Raw genomic sequence first — 26,860 nt, 5'->3', positions numbered from 1 at the left:
ACAGAGTGGGTGGGACAGAGTCCCAGCTCTGTCTCCCTGCCTGAGTTTCTGGAACAAAACATGTTTGTTTCTCTTCCATAAGAGCCCAGAGGGGATGCTTGATAAGAGGGTGGGAAGAATTTGGAGGCAGAACCTAAGGAGAAAATAAATATTGTTTAAAATCTGAGCCTTGCATCCAGCCTGACAATATTAGTCAAATCTACTGGGCTTCTGGAATCTTAGTTCCTGCCTAGGACAAGATCTTCTCTCAGGGCCTTCTGCAGCAAAGACCTTGAGATCCAGCCCTTTAACTCCTTCCTGGAGAGGAGGAGCTAAGGAAAGTTACTGCCTTATCCAAGGGTCCTTGGAGAACTCTTTATTGGTTCTCTTGAGTCCCACCATTTGCATTGACTTCTGCTTTACAGTGCCAAAATTTTCACCATCAAAAATGCCTTCCTCCCTTAGTTTTGGGTTTTCTTTGAGGACCCTGTAGACCTCCTGCATTCAATCCCTCAAATTCCTGGCCTAATTTGAATTCTTCCCATTTCCATACCATGTTTGTGTAAAGTAGTTCACTGTAAATGCTTGGGAAATGGGTTGAGATCTCTGGGATTTGAGAGGATATTTTAGAAAATCTATGGATACAGAGAGCCTTCAGGGAGAGACTTCTCAGTGGGGCAGGGGCAGAGGATTGGGAGCACTGGGTGGAGCACTGAAAATTCTGGGCAAGGAGTCAGCATATATAGCCCCCACCCCCAACTTCATCACTGGTTTATCTCATTCTATTACCTAACATGACCCTGTCAAGGTCTCACTTAGTTTCCTCACCTATAAAATGGGAGAATGGATTGTTTGAATGGTCTCAAAGCCCTCAAGGGTGATGATGACATTGATCAGCACTTCATAGCTGTCTTGCTGAGCCCCTCTGGGTTGGAGAAGGGCTGCCCACTTCTTATGCCCAGAACTCTGGCAAGGACTTCCTATAGGTGGGAAGGCTATGCCATTAGACTTTCATTCTAAAATATAATAGTACAGTAGCTCAGTCCTAAACTAGGTACTTCTTTTTTTTTTTTTTTTAGATTTGATTTATTTATCTGAGAGAGAGAGAGAAAACAAGCGAGCAAGAGAGGATGAGCCGGGGGGGGGGGGGGGGGCAGAGGGAGAAGGAGAAGACTCTCCACTGAGTGGGGAGCCCAAACCGGTGGCCTGATCCCAGGACCTTAGGATCATGACCTGAGAAGAAAGGCAGACACTTAACCTACTTTCTTGTACAGGCTTTTACTTTCCCCTCACCAGAATCTTATGAGCAGGTATTATTAACTCCACTGAATAGATAAGAAAGCTGAGGCTCAGAGAGTTTTCAGTAATTGCCAGGATCAGCCATCTAGCGAGTGGTTGAACTGGGAATGCAAGCCCAGGTTTGTATGATGCCAAAACTAATGCTGGGCTCTTGGTCCTATACTATGTGACTTATCCATAGGACCCTGTTTTTTCCTCTTGATCTCAGCTTACTTTGGTCTAACGTGGTGCTTTATCTACCTCAAGGGAATGGAGGGTGTTAAATGAAAGGGTAAATAGAGGGTAACAAGAAAGCATCTTACACTTTTAATGCCCTAACATTTTAATGTAAATATGAGAGGTTATCTGGAATTCAGTTCCTATTCATCAGAGTCAGCATCCATGGAGGCAAGTGTCTTCCTCCCCATCCCAAGGAGGATTTGGATTCTGCCAACACTGAATCTCTGGCCCTTGTGGAGGCCTCCTGACTTAGTGCTTCTGGGGGTCAGAGCTCCAGACAGAGGCAGCAAGTTCTGGAGCCCTTTCTTTACCTGTTGATGTTTCCCAAGGGTTACCTGGGGCACACTCAGCATACCAGGTTCCAAATGGGAAGACCTGGGCACTCTGGGAAAGAGGAAGGGGACCCGGACAGAAGTGGGGATGTTGTTGACACAGAGAAATGCAGCTCTTCCAGCAGCAACCCCAGGACACCAGGCAGGGGTGAGTGCTACAATCGGGGTGCAAACGTGGATGTTGGTGTAAAAGGCCAAAACTGGGCTTCTGGTCAGACATGAAGGCTAGGGAGTGTTGGCTTTAGTCATGAAGTCAGGTGACAGGGAGGGAAAGATTCATGGAAACACCCGAGCCCCACTTATCTTTTTTTTCTGTTGATTGAAGTTGTCAATTATGACCCCAACAAACAGATTGAGTGTGAAGAAGCCACCAAAAATGATGAAGATGACGAAGTACAAGTACATGTACACATTGTCCTCCCACTTAGGCTGCAAGTTCACCTGTGAATAGACAAGGGGAGGCATAGGGAGCAGGTGGGTATGTTTGTGTTCATCCCTGAGACAAGGACTTGGGTGTCGGTGGGTGGTTTATTTGAGAGTCAGGAACCAGGACTAAGGGATGGGGAGGGTAAACAGGAGAAAAGCCAAATGAGGTGTTGTTAAGCAGGCCATCACTAGGGGGCAACTGGTGCTCTATCCTGTTGGGGTTCTCCAGTGAACTGAGTAGAATGAACCTCAGAATTGTACCTCTAAGGGATTGGGAAGCTGAAGCATTTATCTGCAGATTCCCCAAACTTATCTGTGAAGATTGCCCCTGTGGACATTCAATCCCTTACCCTTGGGGGAGGGACTCTGAGGCATTGAAGAAAGTCAAGTCTCAGAGAATCAGAAGCACGGCTCGGGAGTGAACTCAAGAGGTGGAATGAGGGGATTGGGGCAGGGCATCAGCTCTGCCTCAGCAGCAAAGTATCTTTCCTCAGCAGCACCCATCTCCTTCCCCTGCTGCCATGACAATATCCTGCCTCTGCCCAGGGAGTGCTCTCACACATAGTCCTGGAGAGGTTATCTGTTATTTTCCTCAGTGGTGAGCAGGAGAACTTGAAAAGCCTAGGGAATGTGCCTGGTAGGGGAACAGGTGAGGTTAGCTTAAACATTCAATAGAGGCACAGCTGGACACTGCTCCAGGGGAGGATAAGGCCAGGCTATTGGGGGACTGCCCTTTTTGGTACCAAAGCCACCTTTATTCCATTTCAAACAGACTGATGTGAGTGGGATGGACCAAAGGGAAGGCAGTAGGCATGGTGGGCTGAGACTCACATCTCGGGCATCAACAGCTGCATACATGATGTCCATCCAGCCTTTAAAGGTTGCCTGGAAACAAGGAGCAGAGGCCACTCAGTGTCTGACCATTGTCTATGCTGAACTTTGTTTTGATTCACTTATTTGTCTGTTTTTCTCATAGAGCACGGACCACCTGGAGGCAGTTTTCTATATCTGCTGGGGCTAAGCACAGCACCTGGCCCACCACAGCCATTCAGGGATTATTTGTTGAACCAATGCATGAACAAACAGTGGGATGTAGGAAGGTGTGGGTAACTGCATGACAAGTGTATAAGCAATTGCATCAACACCTGATGGATGAAGGCAAGGTATGAATGAATGAATGGCAGTGTGGATGTTTTTGCCTGTCATCGCCACCAGCACTTCCTATCATTATAACAGACCTGGAATACAATTTATTACTGTCTAGGAGAGGATCTTCAGTAGAAGACTGAACAGGTGTCTATATCATGTCTATTTTGTACAAAGAGTAAATTCTAAGTCATCACCTGATACAGCTGCATTGTAGGCTCATCCCTTTATTCTAGGCTGCCAGCCCACGCTTGTCTAATTGCACCACTGTGACATCACTTTCATGGGTAAGGCCCTGCAGCCTCATGCTAGTCTATAGGAATGGGTAGTGACTTCAGCTCACACTGATTGCTACCTCTTGCAAAGTCTCTACATAGCAACTTCTGAAAGACCTCAGACCCTCCACATTATAAAATAGCCAAAGGAAGAGACATGGTTGATCTCAGAACTTACCACCTGCAGAAGTGCTAGGTAACCCATTGCAACATTATCAAAGTTGACTTTCACATTGACCCAGAAGAAGCTGCCAGTGTGGTTCTGATCTTTGCAGTCAGATATGTTATTCACAATAGATAAAGGCACAAGAGAAAGGTGTTCATTGGTTTTGTTGATGCACCGCCCAAACTTCCCCGCAAAGAAGTTCACACCCATGATGCTGAAGATGAGCCAGAAGATGAGGCAGACGAGGAGAACATTCATGATGGACGGGATGGCACCCACCAGGGCATCTACCACCACCTGGGGGGAAATGCAAAAGGATCTGGAACACTTCTTGCTGATTCCTACTTCTGTCTACACTCACTCTGCTTCATGAACCAGTGGTCTTTGGAAGCAGTACGGGAAGTGGGTTAATTAGAGCAATAATTCAGACTGAGAAGACTGAGAGGTACTGGGTAGCTGAAGATGGGTTTAGATCTTCTCCCTAAACATTCTGGGCAGGTTTTAGGGTCTTTCCCCAGGATTAAGGAGATGGATGAACTTACAGTACACACATGCTCTTTTAGGGGTGTGAGTGGGTGTGTTGTGCTTGTATATACAGACTTCTAGGAACTTGCTTTATTCTTCTTAAATGTTATTTTAAAAGGGCTTTAAAAAATATAGTTCAAGGTGTGCCTTGGTCAAGAATCAGTGAAAATCAAAATCCGTATTCACAAACATGTTTATTTGTAAAGCAGCAACCTAGAAATAAAACAAATTTCAAACTATTTCAATCATAAGTTCCTAGTGTTTGTGAAGGTACAAGTGAATTTTTAAAGTCCACTTTTGTTTTTGAAGATACGATGTATTCTTTGAGTCAATGGGGGAAGAAAGCAAAACCTTACTTTCAGTACCTGGAGCCTTTTATAATTAGGAGGAAGGTGAGGGGGACAAATTAGCATTCTCTTGTCCCACCAGTAATTCAAGGGCCTGGCTTGTGAGCACTCCATTGTGAGGAAGACAGTGAGGACAAGGTGGAGGTGACAGTGATGGGCAAGGAAAGGTTTGGACGAAAGGGAAGACTCCATGACTACATTGTGTTGGGGAGGATGCTTTCCAGTGGATGGCAGCCATGGTGCTGAGCTGATGGTGCCACCACATTCAAATGGAGTGTCAGAGGAAAGGTTCATTTGTCTTGGAAAAATGAAGGGTTTGGGGTGTTCTGGAGATCTTGGCAAAAAGGACATTAGGCAGGTTAGGGAGATCGAGGTAAGAGATGTTAACGCACACTTCACTATAAGCAGGAAAGTGTGAGTCTGAGTGCTGATAGACATGATATTTGAGTTGAGAATGGGAGAGTGCTCAAAAAGGGACACGAAGGAAAACCAGAGCATTAGGATATGGCAGCGCTACCAAAATCCCAGTGGGAAACGAGTACCAAGAGCCCACCTGTTGGGGTAGGCCTAGAGCTCAGGTTCAGGGGCATGGGGGGCATGGGAAGTGGGGAAAGGGTACCAAATGCTGCAGACCAGAGCAGTTTGGAGATAGGTCTTACCCGCATGCCTTCGAATCGAGACAGAGCCCGCAGGGGCCTCAGGGCACGGAGGGTCCGAAGGGCTTTGATGGATGCCACGTCAGAATACTGCAGGATTTTTGCTATAAGGCTTGTCAGGGAGATCTGATGCAGGCAGAGAGCAAAAGCATTACTCTAGGTTCCAGAGGTCCTGGTAGAAGGAGACAGGAAATCCCTCCCGTACCACACTCTGTCCAAGCCATCATCCTGGCTCCCATCTTATTTTGAACTCCAGTGAAAGTTCTAGAGACAGTTCCATTTCTTTCCCTTATTAAAGATTTCATTCATCACTTCTTGAACCTCAGTCCTCCACAGCACCACGCTGCGGTGTGTGGGTGGTCAAGCTCCCAGTGTATTATATCAACCTTCCTTTTCCCCTCCAGAGGCACCAGCCAGACTTCAACAGCCTTGAAACTCTGACTTTCAGAGACTTGGAGAGATGATTTCCTTTGTGGAGGTCATACTGAAAGTATATTTTGAAGAATGCAAAGTGAGTCTCAACTGTATTTGCCCAGGAAAGTAGAGGGCAAAGAGTCCTGGTCTCTTTCCCTTCTCAACCCCTGATTTTTTTTTGGGGGGGGGTGCTTTGGGTCAGTGCTTTTCTAGTTCAGGTCACATTTTCCCCCTGTATGAATGAGGGAGTCAAAGTTAGAGTGAGTGGTATGGATCTATGAAATCCAGTTTTCACAGGTGGCTGAGATATAAAGACTAGGTTGTGTGATTCCCTGTTGGGTTTTTTTTTTTTTTTTAAGTGTTGTACCATGAACTGTAAAGGACACAAATTGACATGGACAAATGGCCACACCTTCCAGGAGCTTTGAAGGTCCCAGTGTGGTACCATATGCATAGGCTTCAGCTTGCTGGATACTGTGACCTAATCCTGGAAGACCCCAACTGCACCATGACTGGTGGGCTGAATTCAGGCTTAGCTTCTCCTGGCAGCTAGGTTGGGAGATACACCAGACCTTCAGGAAGGAAGGGGTCTCCATTTGGTTGCTAGAGCCTCAAACAATGCCTATTCTCTAAATGCTTATTCCATCAGGACCAAGACAGGGAATGGAAAAAATACCCTTTCTTCATCCATGCAGGGCTCCAGACACCAGCAGGTGGCACCCAGCTGTCTGGCTGACAGAGGGAGGGGAGGTTTGGGGCCGGTTTTATGCTGGACCCTATTCAGTCTTTTGCTCAGCCTCCTGGGAAGGCTGCCTCATGTGTAAAATCTATAGCTGGAGGAATCAGGGTCTGGGGTCAAAGTCCTCCACCCAAGCCCAGCTCCACTCCCACTGCTCAGGCTGTTAGCCCCCCAACTGATCTCTAGTATTGCATCCATTCTCCACTGCAAATTTGATTATAATCATGTGTGTCTCTTACTCCCAGAATTCACTGGTGTTTTATCATCCTCAGGTTAAGTCCTAGATTTCTTAGCCTGTATTATTTAGCTGCATACTACTTTTTCAGCCGTATTTCACTCATATATTCTTCCTAAGTAAAATTGTTTCCTAAATTTACCTGTGTCTGTACTTTTGCTCAGGGTCAGCTTTTAAATAAAATTGCCCCCCCACCATCCCACAGTCCTCTTTGCATTTCAATGCTCCTGCTCATTTTCAACCCCACATTTAATGTCAGTTCCTATACGAAGCCTTCCCAACTACCCCACCCCCACAGGCTCTTGTCTCTGTGTCCCTAAGACAATAATTATTTCTGGCAGTGCTCACCACATACCGCCCTTATAATAGGTTTATTTTTCTCTGTGTGTCTTATCTGCTGAGAGATTACAGCACAAACTCTTAGAGATAGGGAGTTTTTACTTCTTGGCTTCTGCCCATCCCACAGCACTGCATAAGACAATCCTATGTTCAGTAGTCATAAATAAACATTTGATAAATTGAAGAAAATATAGAGGCATGTTGCGATGGATGAGAGGAAGAGGAAAAAGAAGGAAGATGGACGGGAAGAGTATTTGGATAGAATAATGGATTAAAAGAAACAAAGATGGAGAGGACAGGCAGTTGAAAGGAAGGATGAAAGAAAGAAGAAGGACAAAATATGGAAGTATAGCACACTGGATGGATGGGATGGATGAAAGGGAGAAGAACAGATGGCTGAGTGAAATGACTGATAGATGAATGGAAAGAGTTAGATAGAATAAATGAATAGAAGAGATTAGAGAATGGATGGAAGGTTGACTGGTTGAGAGGAGGAGTGAAAGGAAAATGGATGAATGGATAGATGGGTGGAAAGAAGGAAGGATGGGGGCATCTGGGTGGCTCAGTCAGTTATGGGTCTGCCTTTAGCTCAGGTTATCCTGGGGTCCTAGGATTGAGCCTCACGTTGGGCTCCCTGCTCAGCAGGGAGTCTGCCCCTCCCTCTCCCTCTGTCCTTCCCCCTTTTGTGCATGGGCTCTCTCTCTCAAATAAATAAATAAATAAATAAATAAATAAATAAAATCTTTTAAAAAAGAAGGAAGGATAAGTAGATGGTTAAAGGAAACATAAGAAGATGGAAGAATGAATGGCTAGGATGATGCTTGGATTAAAGATGTATGAATGAATGAGTAGAAGGTTAGATGACTGAATAGTCAGAGAGATGAACCAAAAGATAGAAAGACAGAAGGATTAATAATCAGTTGATAGATAGATGAAAGGAAGGTTAGGATGAATGGATAAGTGGAAGAGAAGAGAGAAAGAAGAATGAGAATGGATGGAAGGAAGGAGAGGACGGACTGACAGGATAAATGGAAGAAGTAATGATGAACAGATGTTTAGAAGAAGAGAAAAAGGAAGGGTGAATGGCTGGGTAGATGGAAGGAGGGATATGTGGATGGAAGGATGGATGATCAGAAGGAAGAATTAGGAGGAGGATGGATGGAATGAGAGGGTGAACATTGAAGGTGATCAGGACTTAAATGAGTGAGACGTATGTAGGTAAGAGTGACTGTGCCCCTAACAGGGGTGTGAAGCCAGAAGAAAACACTTTTCCTTCATTTATGAATAATTATTTTATATGCACAAAGTTATCACCTGTGACTCAGATTTCAGGCCTCACAGCTAATCCCTGCGGAACAGTGTCCTGATGCTGCCAGCGTGTTGGTATCAGGCAAGAAGAGAACTGAGTACACAGACCTGCTGTGGGGGACCTGCCAGCACAGGAGGCTGGACAGAATGTTCTGTACTGGACCCCATCCAGCTTCAGGAGGCGAGCACTGAATACAGACACATTTCCTGACACCTCTGATGTGCAGCCCTTGGTCCTGGTGGCTGCTGGAGTGTGGGAGGCAGAGACAAACACAGCATGAGCCTCCCCCTGCCGGTGGGGACCCTCAGCTGTACAGCAGTAAGCAAATAACTCAGGCAGCCATCCTGCAAAGTCAAGAGGGCAAAGACCTGGACAGAGATAGAGGATCGTTGTGGGTAGGATGAGAGAGAGCGACCACTCCTGGCTTTTGGGGGCAAGGAAGGCTCTTTGGAGATTTCACTGAGAATGGTCTCCTCACAGAAGTGAGGAATCCTAGGTCTAGCATGTGGGAGGCACTTGGTCAATCCCCTCGTGCAGTGTTAAGTGGCCCCAGGTTAATATGAGTCTGAACACATGTGCTTCAACTCAGCATCTCTCCAAAGGACCCTCTGTCCCTTTTAGTTCCATTGGGGAGAAGCTGGTGGGGCAAGCTCGGTGATTCTCCACCTGGCTGCACACATATTGGACAATGCCTAGGAGCTCCTATAAGATGTTGATGCCTGAGCTTCACCTAGGACTGGAGAGATCTGAATCTCTGGGAGTAGCAGTATTGGTTCACTATATTTTTAAGAGTTCCCAGGTGATTCTAAAGTATAGCCAGGGCTGAGGACCACTGAAGCAGAAGGTGGGAAGATTCTCTGGGTGGTGCAGTCCTTGGCTCCCATTTGCCCAGAAGCCCTGTCAAGTGATGCAAGGTCCTAAGACCCTTGAGATCCTCCTGTGTCATCTTGCTTTGGATGTCAAATACGAAGGGCAGTCAGTGGTCTTGTGGGTGGAGGCCTAGGAACTGAGGACTCAGCCGAGCATCCCCACCGTGCCGGAGTCGTGTACTGTCTGATCTTACCATTCCCCAGTGTGCAGGCTATTCTCAGAGTTCTTGCTAAGAGCTCAAGACTATGGAGCGGCCCACGAGACGAGGCCACCACTTCCTTGGTGCTAGCAACAGCTATCCCTTAGAGGTGAGGACCCCAAACCCCATGAGTGCCCATGAGCCACTCACATTCACGATGAGAAAGTCCAGCCAGCACCAGGCATTGGTGAAGTAATTTTTGAAGCCATAGGCCACCCACTTGAGCAGCATCTCGAATACAAAGATAAATGTAAACACCCTGTCAGTATATTCCAGCAAGGCCTTCACAGTGGGCTTCTGGTCAAGGTGATAGTCTTCAAAGGCCTGGAGGGAAGAAAGGGAGCAGAATGATAGGCTGCCTGGACCCACAGCACTAGCGCCCAGTGATAAGGAAGGACCCCACCAGCCCTGCCCTCAACCCCTGGGAGTACTTTGGGAACCAGCTTGCCTGTATCATTTTGTTTTTCTGCTTAGGGTACATGTGTGTGGGGTGGGGTTCCGAGGGCCAGTGGAAGAGGCACTGTGTGATACAAACCAGGACCCCCTGGATCCAACGGGGCCTGCAGCCTGGCTTACTCTTTGCAGGGGAGCTGAAAGCAAGGGAGAAAAGAAACCTTCTCAAATTGGGGCTTGGAAGTGAACCAAAGGGATCCTAACAGCGACTTGGTTTAAAAATAAAAGCATCAAAGGATGTTCACAGGCAGTTCACAAAAATGAAAGTAAGAATTGTCCATGAACCTCTGAAAAAGAATGTTCTAGCTCACTGGTAATTAAGGAAATTCAAATGGAAAGAAGATGTCATTTTTCTCTTAAGAGATTGGTGGAGAGAGAAAAGAACGAGGGTAAGGCCAGGGTTGCTATGGCCGTGGGGATGTCCCTCCTCTCCTGCCTAACTGGGGGCTGCAAACCAGTTCAGTCTTCTGGGAGACCAATCTGGCAATAGGGCTCAAAGGTTTCGGGAGCCCAGCAATTCTGCTTTCACAGATTTAGCCTAAGGACACTTGATGTTCTTGGTGCCCCACCCAGACGCCCGTGGAGGGGCCAGGGCAGCCGTCCCCCAGCAGCTGTGAGGTTGGCTGCTAACAGCTGGTGGATGCCCCCTTTTCCTAAGGACCTCCCTGGGCTGAGGCGAACTGCCTCCTCCTGCAGAAATGCCTGGGAGGCCAAATGCCTGGTCTGGGGGCAGCCACAGCCAGTGACTACCCCCTTTGCTTCAAGGTGGCACAGCTCTGTGACACATTTTTTGCTTCATAGCTCCCGTGGGATCAAGCTGAGGTGGACTGTGTGGGAGCTGTGTCTTCTACCTCCTCTCCTGGTCCTGCCTCCCTCACGGGCTTCCCCTCAGAGCACGCCTTCCATAAGCTGCTTGCACAGGAATCCTTGCTGCGGATTCTGCTTCTAACTGGACCCAAGATGGGGAAGAAGCCAATGTCCTCAAAGGAGTCGACATACGCTGTTCAGTGCTTATTAGAAGTAAACAGCGGGATTATTTACATAAATGGTGGTGCATTCCCGTAATGGAAAGCACTGCAGCCACTAAGTCAGATAGTAGGAGTGTATTTACTGTGAGAATTTACTGAGAAATTACAGAATGCATAAATGTGGTTTCAGCTTTGTAATATTTATGTATCATATGCATAAGAGAGATGGGAAGGAAGTATACCAAAATGTTTTCAAAGTGAGATTCTCTTTGAGTGATAGGAAAATGGGTGATATTTTTTCTTTGCATCTTCCCATGATTTCCAAGTTTTTTTTTTTTTTTGCACTTTACTTTGTCAGATGAAAACTCATGTTATTTATTTATTTTTTTTTAAAGTACTCAAAGTAAAAGCATAAGGAAGACTAAATTTGGTGCCAGCCTGTTCAGTCCCTTGGGGAAGGAGATGGGGAGGTGAGGGCCCAGCAGCAGGTGCAGGATCTGCACTCCCTGCTGGGAGGGAGGGGAGCAGCTGGGGTGAGTGGAGTAGGGGAACAGAAAGAAAGGAAGGAGGAGGGGAGCATGGAGAAGAGAAATGAGGAGAGGAGGCCCATGGGGAAAGACAGGAGTGGAGGAGGTAATGAGGAAAGCACCTTGTCAACAGCAAATGTGACTATTGTCCTCGTCAAGGAGGACAGGAAAGAGGGGAGGGTGGGGAGAAATCACCCAGCCCCCTCTTGCCCGGCTATGTGGCCAGTGTACCAGAGCTGTGCGAAGCCAGCTGGGGCCATGGACAGTCACCACCCTGTACCCAGCTGTGACCCCAGATGTTGCCACACCCTCCCCTTCTCCAATGCCGAGCAGCCCTGGTTCCAGAGACTCTCTTCGCCCTCAGTATAGTGCCATTGCCCACCTGACCACCCCCTACCCCAGATCATGTCTTCTCACCCACCTTTGCTCTTCCCCGAGGCTGAACCGGTACACAGCGTGGCTTTGGCACCCTTCCTGGGATATCTGGTGTTTAAGTAGGTGCCCAGATATCCAATAGATTGTTTTTAGGGAGTAAATGACGCAGAAAGAACAAACCAAGTGAAGACACTTGGAGCCATCAGTCAGGAGAGCGGGCTTCTCGTCCTCCTTCAACTAATTAGCTGGGACCCCAGGCAGGTCCCTTCATGTCTTTGGGCCGTGCCTTCCTCATCCGTAAGAGGGAGACACCTGGGGATGGCGAGTCCCCTCCCGTGTCTACAGTTACTTTGGTCCACTGGGAAGATGAGTTGAGACTGTGCAGGGAGCAATCAGAGCCTCCTTCCTTGTCCTCCTTGGCCATTCAGCAAGGGGCTAAGGAAGTGGCTCCTGAGTCAGCATCTCTATGCCTGTAAGGCTGTGTTATTTAAAGTGTGGTCTTTGGCCCGCGGCCTCAGCATCCCCTGGAGCTTGTTGGAAATGCCAATTCTCAGGCCCCACCCCAGCTCTGATTCAGAATCTGCCTTTTAGCAAGCTCCCCAGGTAATTACATTATGAGAAGTGCGGATATAATGATGTGCTGTGAGCCTAGAATGAATAATAGTATTTGCAAGTGGCTTGATAAGACAGGAGGATGGCAATCTTTGCACTGGGCCTTTGGAGAAGGCCGGTGTTTGGGAGGCCAAGGGTTAGAAAGCCAGGGCTTTGGGATCAGATGAGGGTAGAGGTAGGTTTTGCTACTGACAAGCTAGGTAAACATGAACAAGTGCCTCAGGCCCTTTGAGTGTCCATTTCCTGGTCTATAAAGTGGATGCATACCCTCACTGCTTGAAATACTTGCAGCCAGGCTTTGCAGGCCAGGACATGTGGACCACAAGCATCCACCCTCCCCTGCTCCTAAGAGCAGCCCGTGTGGTGGGCTGCAGCTTCTTCTGCCATTGGTTGGGGACTTTCAGGCTTGGAATCAGGGGGAGCTGCCTGCTCCAGCTCCAGGCACTTGGGATTGCGTGAGACCCGATCTGGAGAGCTTTGGGGCAGGGACCCCGCCTCCCCTTACCAGAGACCCACTGCTGAGCAGGATCATGAAAATGATGAAGCTCTCAAACCAGCTGTGCTCCACGATGCGGTAGCAGGCCTTGCGCACCTGCCAGCCCATGGCCCACGGAAACTTGCTGGTGTCCACTTTACAGCAGGGACAGTGGCGAAGGCAGCCTGTGGGGAGAGGTGACTGATGGAGAGGGATTTCCCCCTGGGGAGGGAGGAGTATTTTTAGTCTGGCCCCGCTGGGAAAGCACTCTGCTGGGAAACCCACTTGCCACCCTGTAGGGAAGGAATTCTCCGGAATATGAGAGAAGCTGCACCCCTCTCAGGCAGCCTCTCAATCCTACCCTTTAAGTGTTCCTCCCTACCACTGAGGTCACCCACTCTCAAGTCCTCCCCAATTATCGTCCCTCTTGGAGAGGATACGTGTGGCCTCTGTCCTGTGCACACCCATTTCTGGAAGCCTGGCAAGTTGTGGGGCCTGGGTCAGTGCTGTCTGAGGTGCTATGCCCTGAGCCCTTGCTCACCTGAGAGGCCACCACATGGCCAATATGGAGCCTGGGTCCAGTCCAGCGCAGGGCTGTGTGGAACTGGAAACTCAAGGAAGTGTTGTTTTTTAGTTTATAGATTTTTTTGTATTGTTGAAGCCACAATGACTTTCATAGTGTGAACTATATGTCTATCCCCTTATTGCCAGCATATCTAGTGAGAACACAATGTGCCTCTCTATTCTAGACATGGAGGGAAACAAAGAGTAAGATGTGTTTTATACCTTTAGGACAAGATGTGGTGCGTTCAGAGTGCTATGGCCGTGGACATTTGTTCTGCCTTTCAGAGCTACACCAAAGACTGAGGGACATAGATGTAGCCTGACCCTTCTCTGGTCCTTTTTGTCCCCAAACAAGAGTGTTTACCTTTTCCCTGTTTAACCTCAAGAGGCCTGGTTTATTACTCTGAGGTATTTTTGAGGGTGAGGAGGAAGGTCTGTGTTGAGGTGGCCGGGTCTGACGTGGGCCTACTAGGCTGCTGTGACCGTGGTGCTTGTGTCAGATGCTGGCCCCCCACCCTGACTGGCGGAGGAGGCAGCAAGCGGCCCTGTGTGTCTGTCTTCCATGGACCCCAGGCCAGGGCCCCGGACACACAGGTGCCCAGATGAGAGCTTGTTGAATGCGATTCTGGCCCAAATGAATGTCAGCACGGGAGTTCTGTGGTCGCTGCTTTACCTTCTGTGAAGCAGTCATCTGGCTCCTCAAGGTCGTCTGCCAGCTCAGGGATTTTCCTCAGGATCTCTTCAGGATCCAGGCAGTCCACCGTGCTGCCTTCTGAGGAGCTCGTGTCGTCCTCTCCCTGCAGGGCAGAAGCCCAGGGCAGCAAACTCAGCTCTCTGAGGGCCCCAGTGAGTCTGCACATGGTTACTGCAGGTCTGCCTGGCCAAGGGCTCCGAGAGGTAGGGAGAGCCCCTTGGGGCTGGAACCACCGCAGTGATCTTTGTGTGTTTGGGGCCTCGCCAGCTGAGGCCCACAACAGTGATGCTCTCTACGGAGCCCCAGAGGTTTAGCTGTGCGAGGCTTTAAACCTCCAGGCCCCTGATGGAGTGCTGGCGAGGGCCCGAGACACCGTAATTACACCCATAAAGACTCGTGGCATTCACTGGGCTTGAATATTTAATCAGGGAGCAATGCTGCAGGGGCCCTGCTGCCCTCCTGGCAGCTCCAGCCCTATAATGTCTCCAGATGAATTCAATTAGGAGTTGAAGCTGCTCTCATATTAGTAAACCTGATAGCTTGGCTAATGGACCCAAATGGTGGGGTGGGTCCCCATCTGTCACTGTCAGGCCCTTCTCTGCCTGGCCGGGGTCATGGACAGAAAAAACCAAACCAAACCAAACCAAACCAAACCAAAACCGATACCCAGCAGCTGTGTGCTGAAAACACTGAGTAGAGATGACTAGCTAGGGGAATCCTGAGAATGTTCTGAAGGAAACAATGATGTCCACATGTAGAAGGTGGCAACCTCATCCGGCAGGAACCAAGTGGCTTCTGGTCCCCCAGCCCCAGCTCAGCCCACCTTCTCGTCTCACCCTGCTGTGGTCATCCCTGCCCAGGGACACACAACCAGTGGCTGACATTTCTCAGACTGAAGGACACGATAACTTTGGGCACAAATGATGTCTTTCTTATCTTTGCCCAGTCCGGTGCCTGTCATGGCATCAGCTCTCAGAGGCTAGGAGTCAAGTTAAATTCCTGAATTTAATGCCGTGGTACGAACGACACTAAATCTTTCTAGATGCCTCTTCCTTGTAGCTTATTTCCATCAAAGATTTGTAATGAAACCACCAAGTTTCCTTTTACCTCTTATATGACATTCCCAAACCCCAAAATTTTGCTTCCTGCTCAGGCTGCGTAAGGCTGTCAGTACACTACTTACTACGGACAGCCTCTACAGAGCACCAGAATGTTTTTGGCTGGAAAAAATGATGTGGACAAAAGAGATTGGGGGTGGGGGGAGTCACAGGATAGACTTCCTCACCCACGAGTGACTCTGACTTTCATCTGCTGGCTCAGAAAGACACTTTCTCTGTGCATTGTCTTTTGTTCCCTTTTCTCTTGGCTGTCATTTTCTGGGCACTTATTCCATCTCAGGCAGGAACTAAACACTTGACAAGCAGCATCTCATTTAAGCTTCAAAAGAATCCTCTCAGGTAGGCATTACTATTCCATTTCAGAGAGGAAGACAAGAAGACTCAGAGAGGTTGAAGATCTCATCCTCATCACCGCCTACCTCCTAACTGTGGAACCCCCCTTCTTTCCACTGAAATAATGCCGACCAGCCTGGAGGTGAGGACAGACCTTAAGAATTCTCACGCTGAGACGTGAGGTTATGTGCTGACTGCAGTCTGAAACACCACTTCCCGAGCTGCCCCATCCTCTGGCCCCTACCATCCCACCGGTCAGTGTCTGGTGGGCTGTTCAACCTCCCGGAAGTTCACATACCTACCTCTGCAGGGACCTGGGTAGCAGCCTTGTCTTTCCACTTCTCACCCTCATGGGAAGCCAGGTCCTCAGAGGACATTCCAGAGCCTGGGCTCCTGGGTGCCATGTGACCCTCGCATCTCTTGACTTGCTGCAACTGCTCCTGCTAGTGAGAGAGGGTCTCATCTGGGCACCTGTGCCCACCCTCAGCTGATTGCTTCTCAGTTTGAAGAGATATCTCCCCCATAGTCTGCCAGAGATAAGGACCTAATCTCTGTAGCAAAAATACCGGCATTCTTACACACACGCTTGTGTGAAGTCAGCCTGGAGTCTCTATAACCAGATCTTTTTAACTCTTGGCTCCATTACTTACAAGCCATGTATCAACCTGATCTCCATTTCTCCCACCTGCAAAATTGAGAAGGCAAGATCTACTTTATTCAGTGATTTTGCTGACTAAATCTGTGAATGCTTGGAAAACACTTGGCATGAAGCGTTTGGCTCAATAGATGTTAACCACGACCATTACTACTTGTCCAGAAGTCAGAGAGATAGAGACCTTGGCCATCTGAAGTCCCCCAAGGACCCCAAAGTATCTGAAAATGCCTCTGAGTGGGTACAGTCATCATGAAGTTCATGTCCTTTATTCCGGGGATGGTGATGCCCTGCCCTCGGCTGTCATCCACACAAAGGCATGTAAAATATGGCAGCTGATAATAGCAGCTGCTGGAACACAAGAGAAGTGACAGCTGCAGGGGAAGAAGACTGTGGTAGAGCTACAGACTCAAAGCACAGCTGTCTGAGGCCACTTAGTGGCCTGGCCAGCCACCCTGCCTGCCTCCAGACCTCACAGGACCCCTGCCTTCCATACCGTGCCAAAGCCACTGAGAAGAGGTCAACGAGGGTTGATACATCAGCTTAAGGTAGTAGGGAACTATGCAAAGTATTTAAAATTATATATATTGCCAAAAGGCTTAAATGTGCTTTGAATTCTTTGGGGCCAAAAAGAAAAGGTGTCATTTCCCTGTGACATCCTTTGTTTGGAAAATCTGGATAAATCTGGATAAATGAGTCCTATGATGATCAGGACTCCCTATCTGATGAAGATCAGATGAATCTCGCTCTTGGACAACATCTGTTCTTTGGGGAGTCTTGTTAGTTCTTAGAGGAGTCTCATTAGCATCTTAGGCACAGAGCCTGAGTTGGGCAAAGTTAAGAGGGGCAGTTGTGCAAAAGATAATCCCAAGAACCTCAAAGTGGTCTGAGACTAAGGTCCTGCCCCTGTTCTCACTTGCCTGGGGAATTCTGACCCTTTTTTCCAGGCTCTGCTCAAAGGCCACCTCCTTCAGAAACTTGGCATGGTATTTGCTTCCTGACATTGGGTGCCCATAGACTTGATTTGCCCGGGGCTCATCAAGTCTGTGCCAGTCCTGATGTTGGACAACCTCCTTATTCAAATTTCCCTTCTGCCCCGTCACTCCAGCCCTCAGGCTGTCCCGTGGGAGGACTCTCACCTGCCCTTGAGGGATCACTTCCTGCTGGGAGCTCCGAGCATCCTCCTCACCATCCTCCTCCAGGTCATCAAGGTCAGATTCTCCTTCGGCAATAGGCACAGAGACCCATATGTTGGGGTTGGTGATGAAGTCGTTGTAGTCATCTTTGGGGCCTCTGGACACTGGAAGCCCTCTGGGGCTCCCCACAGCTGCATCAGCAGCGATGTGGTTCTCAGCTTTGGAGCTGGAGAGTGGGAGTTTCACCACCAGCTGGGGCTCTGTCTTGGGCCAGGGCAGCAGGCAGGGCCTGGTGCAGAAGCTGCAGATGGCCTTCCTGGTACGATGGCCAAATGCCTGGATCCGTGCCAGGGCGACCTGTAGGTTGTTCACCTCCCCATCTTCATCTGGAGCTGCAAGGTTGTCAGCACTGAAGGAGTTCAGCAGCAGGGCGATGAACAGGTTGAGCACCTGGAGAGTACGAGTGGAAGCAATGATGGCTTGACCAACAAGCTGAGTTCCTCCATAGTCTGCCAGGTTGGCAACCAGCCAGAGTGCAAGACAACCACACCTGGGCCTCTCTCTGCCCACCCAATGTGCTTTCCTTCTGGGCGGATGGACAGTTTGAGAGCCATTGAGGGGAGTCCTGGGGATGTCCCAAGCAACCTGCCTCATGTGTTTCCAGGCTTGGAAACACATTGTCTGCCATGGAGAAGGATCAGCCCTGCTGAACCAAGGGACATTCAGGCATAGCAGAAAGGAACACGTATGGGTCTGCCCTGGGACTACTGTCATCTGCCAAAGCCCTGGGTTCTTTTCCTTGCCTTGGGGTCCTGGGTAATCTCCTTGCTGTTTCTAACTTCATGTTCTTCTCCCATGAGCAGAGAGTGGGGACTTCCATCCTTCTGGAATGGTCATGAAGAGGAAACTACTTGAGAGCTCTAAGAGTGCTCAGGAAGAGAAAATTCCTGCCTGAGGGTTAGGGCCCCTGTAGCTCTGCAGGCATGCTGAGCTCAGCCTGGAAGAAAGGATCTTCAGCCAACCTCCTATCTTGGGAACTGGGGGGGAAGACATCTTTGGCTCCAGGACCCAGGTGGGAAAGACTGAAAAGTTTGGGTTTGTTGTTTCATCTCTTCTGGTTTAGCTTTCTTGTGTCTGTAAGACTCTCATAGAAAAGAATCCAAATTGGTTGACTTTCAGGGCAGTAAGAAAGGGGCTTCTGAGTGTTCACATGTCCCCCTACAACAGCCAGCACTGGTACAGCAAGGGTGCCCAGAACCACAGTGGGTGGGGATAAGCTGAGGTCATGGGGCCAACTAGGATAAAGAAGAGGGGGGCAATTGGCAGAAAGGTCTTCAGTGAGAATTCACTCCCAAATGTGGGAGTGGATTTTGTTATTGACATTATGGCATTGGTTGTTGTCCATGACCCAGCTTCTCCCTTTCCCCTTGTCTCATTGTGCCCGCCCTCCTGCTCATAGCTAGGATCAATGTAGCTCAGATAAATCAGTCAGCTCTCATGGCCCTAGAGAAAAATATCTCCTGAGACCCACTAGAGTGGAGAAGGAAATTTTTCTTCAACAAACAGCTAACAATTACTGAGTTCTTGTTGTGGCCTAGACACTGCACTAGGCAATTTGCATATGTCATCTCCTGTAGTTTAATTCCCTGGGTAAGCCTATGAATAAGCACTATCTTCTTGATTTGAAGGAAATTAAAGCTTGAGGAGATTGTCTCTTGTGCTGGGTCATCCAGCTTTACTAGTCATAGAGCTGGGATTCTAAACAGGTCTTTCCATCCCTCTCCTATGTGCTCATGCCAGTAAGTCAGATTACCTTCCTGTGGACAGTTCTTAGAACGTGCCCCACATGACTTTGCAAAGTTTGAAGACTTACAGTCAGGGAGGTATGATGGGGGCATAAAAATGTGCAACTTCAAAGCTTTTTAGGATAACCCAGAAGTCTTCTCCATTGTTCCCAAGACAGTGACCCCAGGGAGGCTCAGCACTTACCACCAGGTTCCCCAGCACCATCACTGTCAAGAAAAGGATGAGGCATATGGATTTCTGGCCAACTTCCATGCAGGCCCACATGTTCTCGATCCACTCCCCACACAGGATCCGGAAGACGATGAGGAAGGAGTGGAAGAAGTCATACATGTGCCAGCGTGGCCATTCTTCATTGGGCGCGGAGATATTATGCCGATTGTCACGGTAATTATCCCCCAGTAGCTGCTTGCCAACCAAAGCGAAGACAAAGACAATGATGGCCAGGATGATGGTGAGATTCCCCAGTGCCCCCACCGAGTTCCCGATGATCTTGATGAGTGTATTTAGGGTTGGCCAGGACTTGGCCAGCTTGAAGACCCGAAGCTGCAGAGAAACAGAGACTGTCAGGTCCTGGCTACTGTTCTCATGCCTTTTCATCTCAAGCTTTGACCTGAAACCAAAGGTCAGAGAAAAGCACAAGGCAGCTCATTTCATTAAGATGGGGGTGCTCCCAGGAAGCTGCTTTTAGAGACCTTTCTTTCTGTCATCAGTTACTTAAAAATATGACCAGCCTTCCATGGGTCCTTATGTATCAACATGCATCAGCAACTGTGGCAGTTAGGAGTTTTATACTGAGGTGATGGTCTTACCATACGTATTCCTTTTTGTAGCCACAGGCTTCCTAAATGTTGACCTATTCTATGTGGCACGATGGAGCTCACAAATAAGTGATAATGGCCCATTTCCGACCTGATGTAAGCTTAGCCTTTTGCAGGGAGGTCAGGACCCACTGTATTTGAGAAGTACTGGTGAATCATATCTTAGGGCAGTTCTCATCTTGGGGCCATGGACAGCATCTGCTACCACCACCAGCTCTGAAATGGCAAGTATATAATTTCATGGACCCAGCATTTACATGTTTGTTTGTTTCACGTCATTGAATGCTAGCCATGCATGTGCATGGCGCTGTGTGAACTTGTGGGGTATACAGAGAGAGGTATGTGCGCTCTTGCCCTCATGGAACTAGTGGCTTAGTTATGAAAAATAGGCAAAGACCCAAAAAGATTTCATTGTAAACCCAAACATGCTAAGTCCCACAAGGGAGCATAAACACTATGCATATAGATAGACTTTTAAAAAATATATTTGTGTGTTTCTTTAATTTGTTAGAAAGGAATATCTGGTTCTACTGTCATGAGTATTTATGGAGCACCTAGTAAAAGTCGGACTCTGGCGTAGGGGTTAAGATGCAATGCCAATCAGAACAGTGCAACAATAATTTCAGCAGCCACACAGCAGTAAGGCCCAAGGGAGGTTTAATCCTCTTATGCAGGAAGTTCCGTTCCTATGGGGGAGGGGCGTGCAATGGCCTATGTTCACCTTAGATCCAACCTGAAAGTTATGCTCCTCATACTGGAAGCGGAGCCTAAAACACCAGTTTTGTAGACTAAACACAGAGGCAGCATATAAGCTCAAACAAATACTGAGCACTGGAAACTAGATGGAGCCATTTTGTGGAGGGTTATTGGGAGAATGCCAAGTTTCCTTAGCAACATCATTGCCACAGATCTCTACTCTCACAGTAAACTCTGGACAAGTGCAAAGGCAGAGACTGGAGTAGGGCCCTTGTGGGGCCCGACTGGGGACAGTGAGGGACACACAGGTATGCTCACTGGCCATAAGCTAAGGAACAGACATGACTCTTGCCTTAATCTAATCGAAGTTTCCACTGGTTCCTTAGTTAGTTGGGGTGGGGGTAGGGAGTTTAGAAATTAATAATAGAATCTTGTTAGGTAGCAATTTGTTGTCCATAATTAACCTTTTGTTAAACTGCAAGCAAATCGTGTGTAATTGTCATTAGGGGGCATGAATCGAGTGGTCCTCTATGAATTCTTTTATTGTCTTTATGGAAGGCAAGAGAACAAGAGCCCTTTACTTGCTGTTCTAGAGATATCTGAGCTTGGGGGCCCCTAGTGTTAGCTATCAGTCAACACACATTTACAGAGTGCCTACTGTAGAGCTCCTGAATGAGCTGGCTGGCTCTTGCTGGTGTCTAGAGTGAGGGGTCCAGGAAAGCAGCCCCACATGTGTCCACGATTCCTGAGAATCTCACCTCTACCTCCATGCAAATGCTTTCTCTGCACTTTGCCCAGCTTAGCAATACATCAAAAAGAATTTTTTTCTTTTAAAGATTTTCTTTATTTGGGAGAGAGGAAGAAGCAGACTCCCTGCTGAGCAGGAACCCTGAGGCAGAGCTCCATCCCAGTACCCTGGGATCATGGCCTGAGCTGAAGGCAGACACTTAATTGACTGAGCCACCCAGGTGTCCCTCAAAAAGAATTTCTTTATAATATCACATAAGATTTATAAATTGTTGCTTTTAAATGCTGCTGAATATTGTTTCACATTTAATTAACCAATTCTCTAGTTAATCTCATAATATAAAAACATCTATTTAGAGGGGAAAAGACTAGAAGGAAATATACCAAGTTGGTAACATAGGCATGTTTGTATGGAAATATATCCAAATATCTTGGATCTTAGAGTTAAATTTTTCTCTATATTTTCAATTTACTTTAATTAGGAAGCTTTACTTTTAGAATAGAATGAAAAGTAAGTCTAAAGGTAAGTCTGTCCTCTACTGGGGAGGTCACCACTTGGTGATGAAGTGGACCTTATGACAAATATCAATAGACAAGGTAATATGGTAGACTACACTGGATCCCCCTTGGGTTTTCCTTTCCATCAAAAAGTTCTTTAGTATGCTAGATAGGGATGCCTGGGTGGCTCAGTCAGTTAAGTGTCTACTTTTGGTTTGGGTGATGATTCCAAGGTCCTGGGATGGAGTCCCGCATCAGGCTCCCTGCTCAGCAGGGAGTCTGCTTCTCTCTCTCTTTTTGCCCCTGCCCCTCTCCTCCTGCTCTATCTCTGGTTTTCTCTCTCTCAAATGAATAAATAAAATCTTTAAAAATGCTGGATAGTAAAATCTAAATTGTGTTGATGGTCTATCAGTAATGTAAGTAAATTCTTTAGCCAAAAATTAAATAAATATGGGAATTCAGATACAGAAACAGATTGTTGAAGTTAGCTTTTTCTCTGAAGACATTTGCAAAACCGAGTGAATCTAGCATAGGTTTTAATGGTCTAATGAAGCATGGAGAGCAGAAAACTTATCTCAGAGCCTGTCTAATATAGAAGGTCTAACAGGAATTTCTTCCCCCTTTTAAGACTAGATCCCAAAGAGCTCTAACTTCCATGTAAGGGCAAACCAGAAATAAACCCAGGAGAATGCCAGGGAAATTAAATGTCTAGTCCAGGTAGAGCGTGGGAAACGGACACTGAGAATTTAGATCCCCAAAGTGGTGCTCACATAGGATTTTGGCTAGAATTCACACTACTAAGTTGTTTCAACCTGAGAATTTAATTTAGAGAAAACCTACAAAGTGCCTTGCAGAAGTGAATGCAAACACTTTCTGAAGAAACCAGCCTGCATCCGGTCTCAAGGCACCCCCATCCAAAAGTGTCTAAGAGTTGCAGTAAAACAAACAAATACATAATAATGAGGCATCATGAGGGAGAGAGATCCAGGATGTGTACGTGGAAACTGCCACTCAATTTCCTTAGGTAATAAAATTATTAGCCAGAGATAACAGTATAAGTAGATATAATATGCTTAAAGAAATAAAACACAAACTGGAAGATATGGGAATAGAACAATAAATTATAAATAATAAGTTTTGAAAAATAACCATATGGAACTTCTAGAAATGAAAAATATAACACAACATTAAAAAACTCTAGAAGGGTGGGCACCTGGGTGGTTCAGTGGGTTAAGACTCTGCCTTCCGCTCAGGTCATGATCCCAGGGTCCTGGGCTCGAGTCCCGCTTTGGGCTCTCTGCTCAACGGGGAGCCAGCTTCTCCCTCTCTCTCTCTCTGCCTGCCTCTCTGCCTACTTGTGATCTCTCTCTGTCAAATAAATAAGTAAAAATCTTTAAAAAAAAATCTATGGAGGAGTTTCACATAAGATGTAATATAGTTCAGAAAAGAATTAATGAATTGCAGATATACAGAAGAAATTATCTAGAAGGTAGCCAGAAAGACATAGATGGAAAATTTCAAAAAGCCACAAGAACACAGGGAATAGAGTGGAAGAGTTTAATACATCTAATAAAAGTCCAAGAGAAGAAAGAGTGGTGTGGAGGCTAGATTTGCCCATATATTGTCTTGGATTTCTGGAACTGAAGAAAATCACAAATCTGTAGATTCAAGAAATCAAAGAATCTTAAGCATTATAAATGAAAAAATAAATAAATGTATAGCTAAACACATACTAATGAGATTACAGAACAGCAAAGACAAAGAGAAGATTTTAAAAGTACCCAGAGAGAAAGGAACAATAGTTAAAATTGAAAGCTTACTACTCATCACTGAGGAACTACTCACACTATGGAATAAATAAATCTTCTATGAACTGAGAAAAAGTAACTATTAATGCTCAACTTTCTTTACATTCATTAAAAATTGCGCTTAAAGACAAGGGTAAACTGAATGGCAAATTTCAGATAAATAAAACTGAGAGAGGTTCTTGCCAGAAGACATCCACTTAAAGAAATTCTAAAAAATCTTCAGGCAGAAGGAAAGTATCATATGCAAGAATGTAAAAAGAACAAGGATGTGCTAAGCCTGAGGGTGAATCTAAATGAGCACTGAGTGGATACAATAATAAAGTCTTATGGGGCATGACAGAGACTGGCTATATAGTCACCATGCACTTCTGCTCCTCTCAGACACAAAGGAAGACTGCTTTCCAACTTCAATTGCAAATAGTTGAGATCATGTTACTGGATTCTGGCTAATGGAATGCAGATGGAGACAAAAGTAGTGTATGCTACTTTCAGGCATAACCATAAAACACCAACGCACTTTCTCATCCTCTCCCATGGCCACTATAGAGGTCACCCATTGAAGATGGTGACATCATATCATACCGGATACCTGAGTCACTCCTCAAAGCAGACACACCAAGAGAACTTCCCAAACAGCACTGAATATGTTGTGATACAGAAACTTCTGTTATGTTAACTCACAGATGTAGAGATTGTCACAGTAACTAGATGTACTTACCTTGAGTTATGTAGAAACTGGTACACTGAAAAGAGCTCTTGCCATTTCAAGATAGCAAATGTGTGGCACTAGCTTAGTGGTCATGTTGAGGACAACAAGAAAACTGATATGAGAAGGCTCCAAAGGTCCTGATCTGTGTGGCAATGGCAGAAACATTGCCTGCAATAATGTGGGTGGGGCAGATCATGTGCCTCATGGGTCAGTAGCCCTAGGGGAAAGTTTTATAAAACAAAACCTTAGTATTGTGGGTCAGATGTAGAAGGTTGCATCTGTCAAGCTATTACAGGAAAGGGATGAGCTTGGAGAATATCGGGCTGATTAAAAAGAAGTAAAAGGAAATAGAATCTAGAAATTTAGAACCTTGAAGTTTCAGGAAAGTACACTGTTTTAGGTCCTAATCAGTTAAGCAATAAGATCAAGTCTTTTAAGTATTGAAGACCAGTTAAATTTTTCAATGAAATGAAGCAAATCTCCGCAAAGATTCTCTAAATGCTGTGGCCACCGTTTGAGAGCCACCACTTGAGAGAGAAAGGCCTGGGGGTGAGAAAGAAAGAAAAAAAGGGGAATTGAGAACTTTGCCACAGACCACAGAGAGGTTTGAAGCCACCTAACTTTTGAAGGAATTGCATTGTAAAAGAAGCCATGAACTCTGACTGAAAAAGCCTTTGACTGTTTAAAGCTGAAAAAAAGGCTTGGCCACATTTCCACAAATAGGAGGAAAGCTTTGAAGATTGTACAGACCTTCCTTGGATGTGGTAACGTCACTTCTTGAAGGAGGCCCCACTGGAGCTGACTGGCTTGCATCAGATGACATGAGTGAGAAACGAACCTTGACTGGGTTAAGCTATGGGGTTTTGGGGATTGTTGTACAATAGATAGAATTATTTATCATTGATTAAGTCTCATAGCTTCTTTTTAAACAAGATAAAACTAAAATAAATAATAATAGTAAGTTGGGAATTATTTATGATTGAATCATATAGCTTTTTAAAAACAAGATAAAATTAAAATGCTTAGCACAGTAGTAAGTTGGGAAGGGGTATATGGAGTGAAAAGTGGTCTTGGAAAGTAGAGGTTTTTGCTAACTTTTGACTTTAATTAAATAATTCCTAAGGTAACCACTCAAAGAATAAAAACAGAGAGGTTTGCAAACTAATAAAGGAGGAAAATGGAACAGGAAAAAATAAACAGTCCAAAATAAATAAAAAACTGAAGAAGAGAGGGGGTGCCTGGGTGACTCAGTTGGTTAAGTGTCTGCCTTTGGTTCATTTCATGATTCTGTGTTCCTGGGACCAAGCCCAGCAAGGAGCCTGCTTCTCCCCATCTCTCTGTCCCTCCCTCCCCCACGGCTCATGTGCTCTCTCTCAAATAAATAAATAAAATCTTAAAGAAAGAATTGAGGAAGACAGGGAACAAAAATACTAGGACAGATGAAGCAAACAGAAAACCCAAAATATGATAAGCACAAATCCAAACATATCAGTATGCACGATAAAGTAAGTGGGCTAAATGTTTTGGTTAAAAGACAAAGATTGGATTGTCAGAGGTAAATAAGAATCCAAAATCCAACTGTATTCTATTTATGAGACTCATACAAAAACCCTAAAGGTATACAAAAGTCGTAGAAAAAAGGATGGGTAAAGATACATCATGCAAATTCTATATTAAAGGAAAACAGAGTCTTTTAATTTTAATATAAGGCAGATGAGGTGTTTTTTTCTTAGGCAAAAAGCATTTTTTAGGGAGAAAGAAGGTCAATTCTTACTGATAAAAGTTTCACTTTACAGGGAAGATATAACAACTTAAAATATGTATGCATTTAATAATACAGCTTCAAGATAGAACCATAAGGAGAAACAGACCATGCCATAATCATTGTGGGAGATATTTTTATACACTACCATCTCAGTAATTGCTAGAACAGGCAGACAAAAATAAGCAGGGATGTAGAATATTTGGACCACACAATGAACTTTCTCTACCCGATGGATATATGCAGAGTATTGTACCCTACAACCGCAGAAGACACCTTTTCAAGTGAATAAGGATCATTTTCAACATGCTGGGCCCAAAGGAAATTACAATAAATTTCAAAGCATTGAACAAGTCGTGTATGTTCTTTTAAGTGTAATACAATTGAGCTAAAACTTGATGGCATGAAGATAGCTAGAAATTAAGAACTGTGCTTCTAATTAACCTTTGAGTCAAAGAAGAAATCAAATTTGAAATTAGAAAATATTTAAAGCGAAATAATAAGGAAAATTCTATATATGAAAGCAGTTCTTAGAAGGAAATGAAGTCTTCATTGAATAAATTGGAAAGGAAAATAGGTTGAAAATTCCATCTTAAGAAGTTAGAAAAGTGTAAAACATGTAGGACGGAGGATG

At 46.1% G+C, this 26,860-nt stretch overlaps 1 protein-coding gene across 1 annotated transcript in view; it reads right to left on the bottom strand.

Annotated features, from left to right (window-relative positions):
- Nucleotides 1-26,860, bottom strand: part of SCN10A (sodium voltage-gated channel alpha subunit 10) — a 95,810-nt gene that overhangs the window by 9,528 nt on the left and 59,422 nt on the right. Inside the window, exons 15-24 of the mRNA XM_032861166.1 lie at nt 19,372-19,731; nt 17,386-17,832; nt 15,897-16,037; nt 14,123-14,246; nt 12,916-13,070; nt 9,626-9,799; nt 5,374-5,496; nt 3,855-4,139; nt 3,087-3,140; nt 2,133-2,270 (exon numbers count right to left, since the gene is read on the bottom strand). Of these exons, the coding sequence (XP_032717057.1) occupies nt 2,133-2,270; nt 3,087-3,140; nt 3,855-4,139; nt 5,374-5,496; nt 9,626-9,799; nt 12,916-13,070; nt 14,123-14,246; nt 15,897-16,037; nt 17,386-17,832; nt 19,372-19,731 (2,001 nt within the window). The remainder of the gene's footprint in view (nt 1-2,132; nt 2,271-3,086; nt 3,141-3,854; nt 4,140-5,373; nt 5,497-9,625; nt 9,800-12,915; nt 13,071-14,122; nt 14,247-15,896; nt 16,038-17,385; nt 17,833-19,371; nt 19,732-26,860) is intronic.

Source organism: Lontra canadensis, unplaced genomic scaffold (assembly GCF_010015895.1).
Source record: "Lontra canadensis isolate GAN:19392208 unplaced genomic scaffold, GSC_riverotter_1.0 scaffold20, whole genome shotgun sequence".
NCBI classification, from domain to species: Eukaryota; Metazoa; Chordata; class Mammalia; order Carnivora; family Mustelidae; genus Lontra; species Lontra canadensis.
The sequence above is the reverse complement of the archived record's forward strand: the minus strand, read 5'-3'. Positions and strand labels throughout refer to the sequence as shown.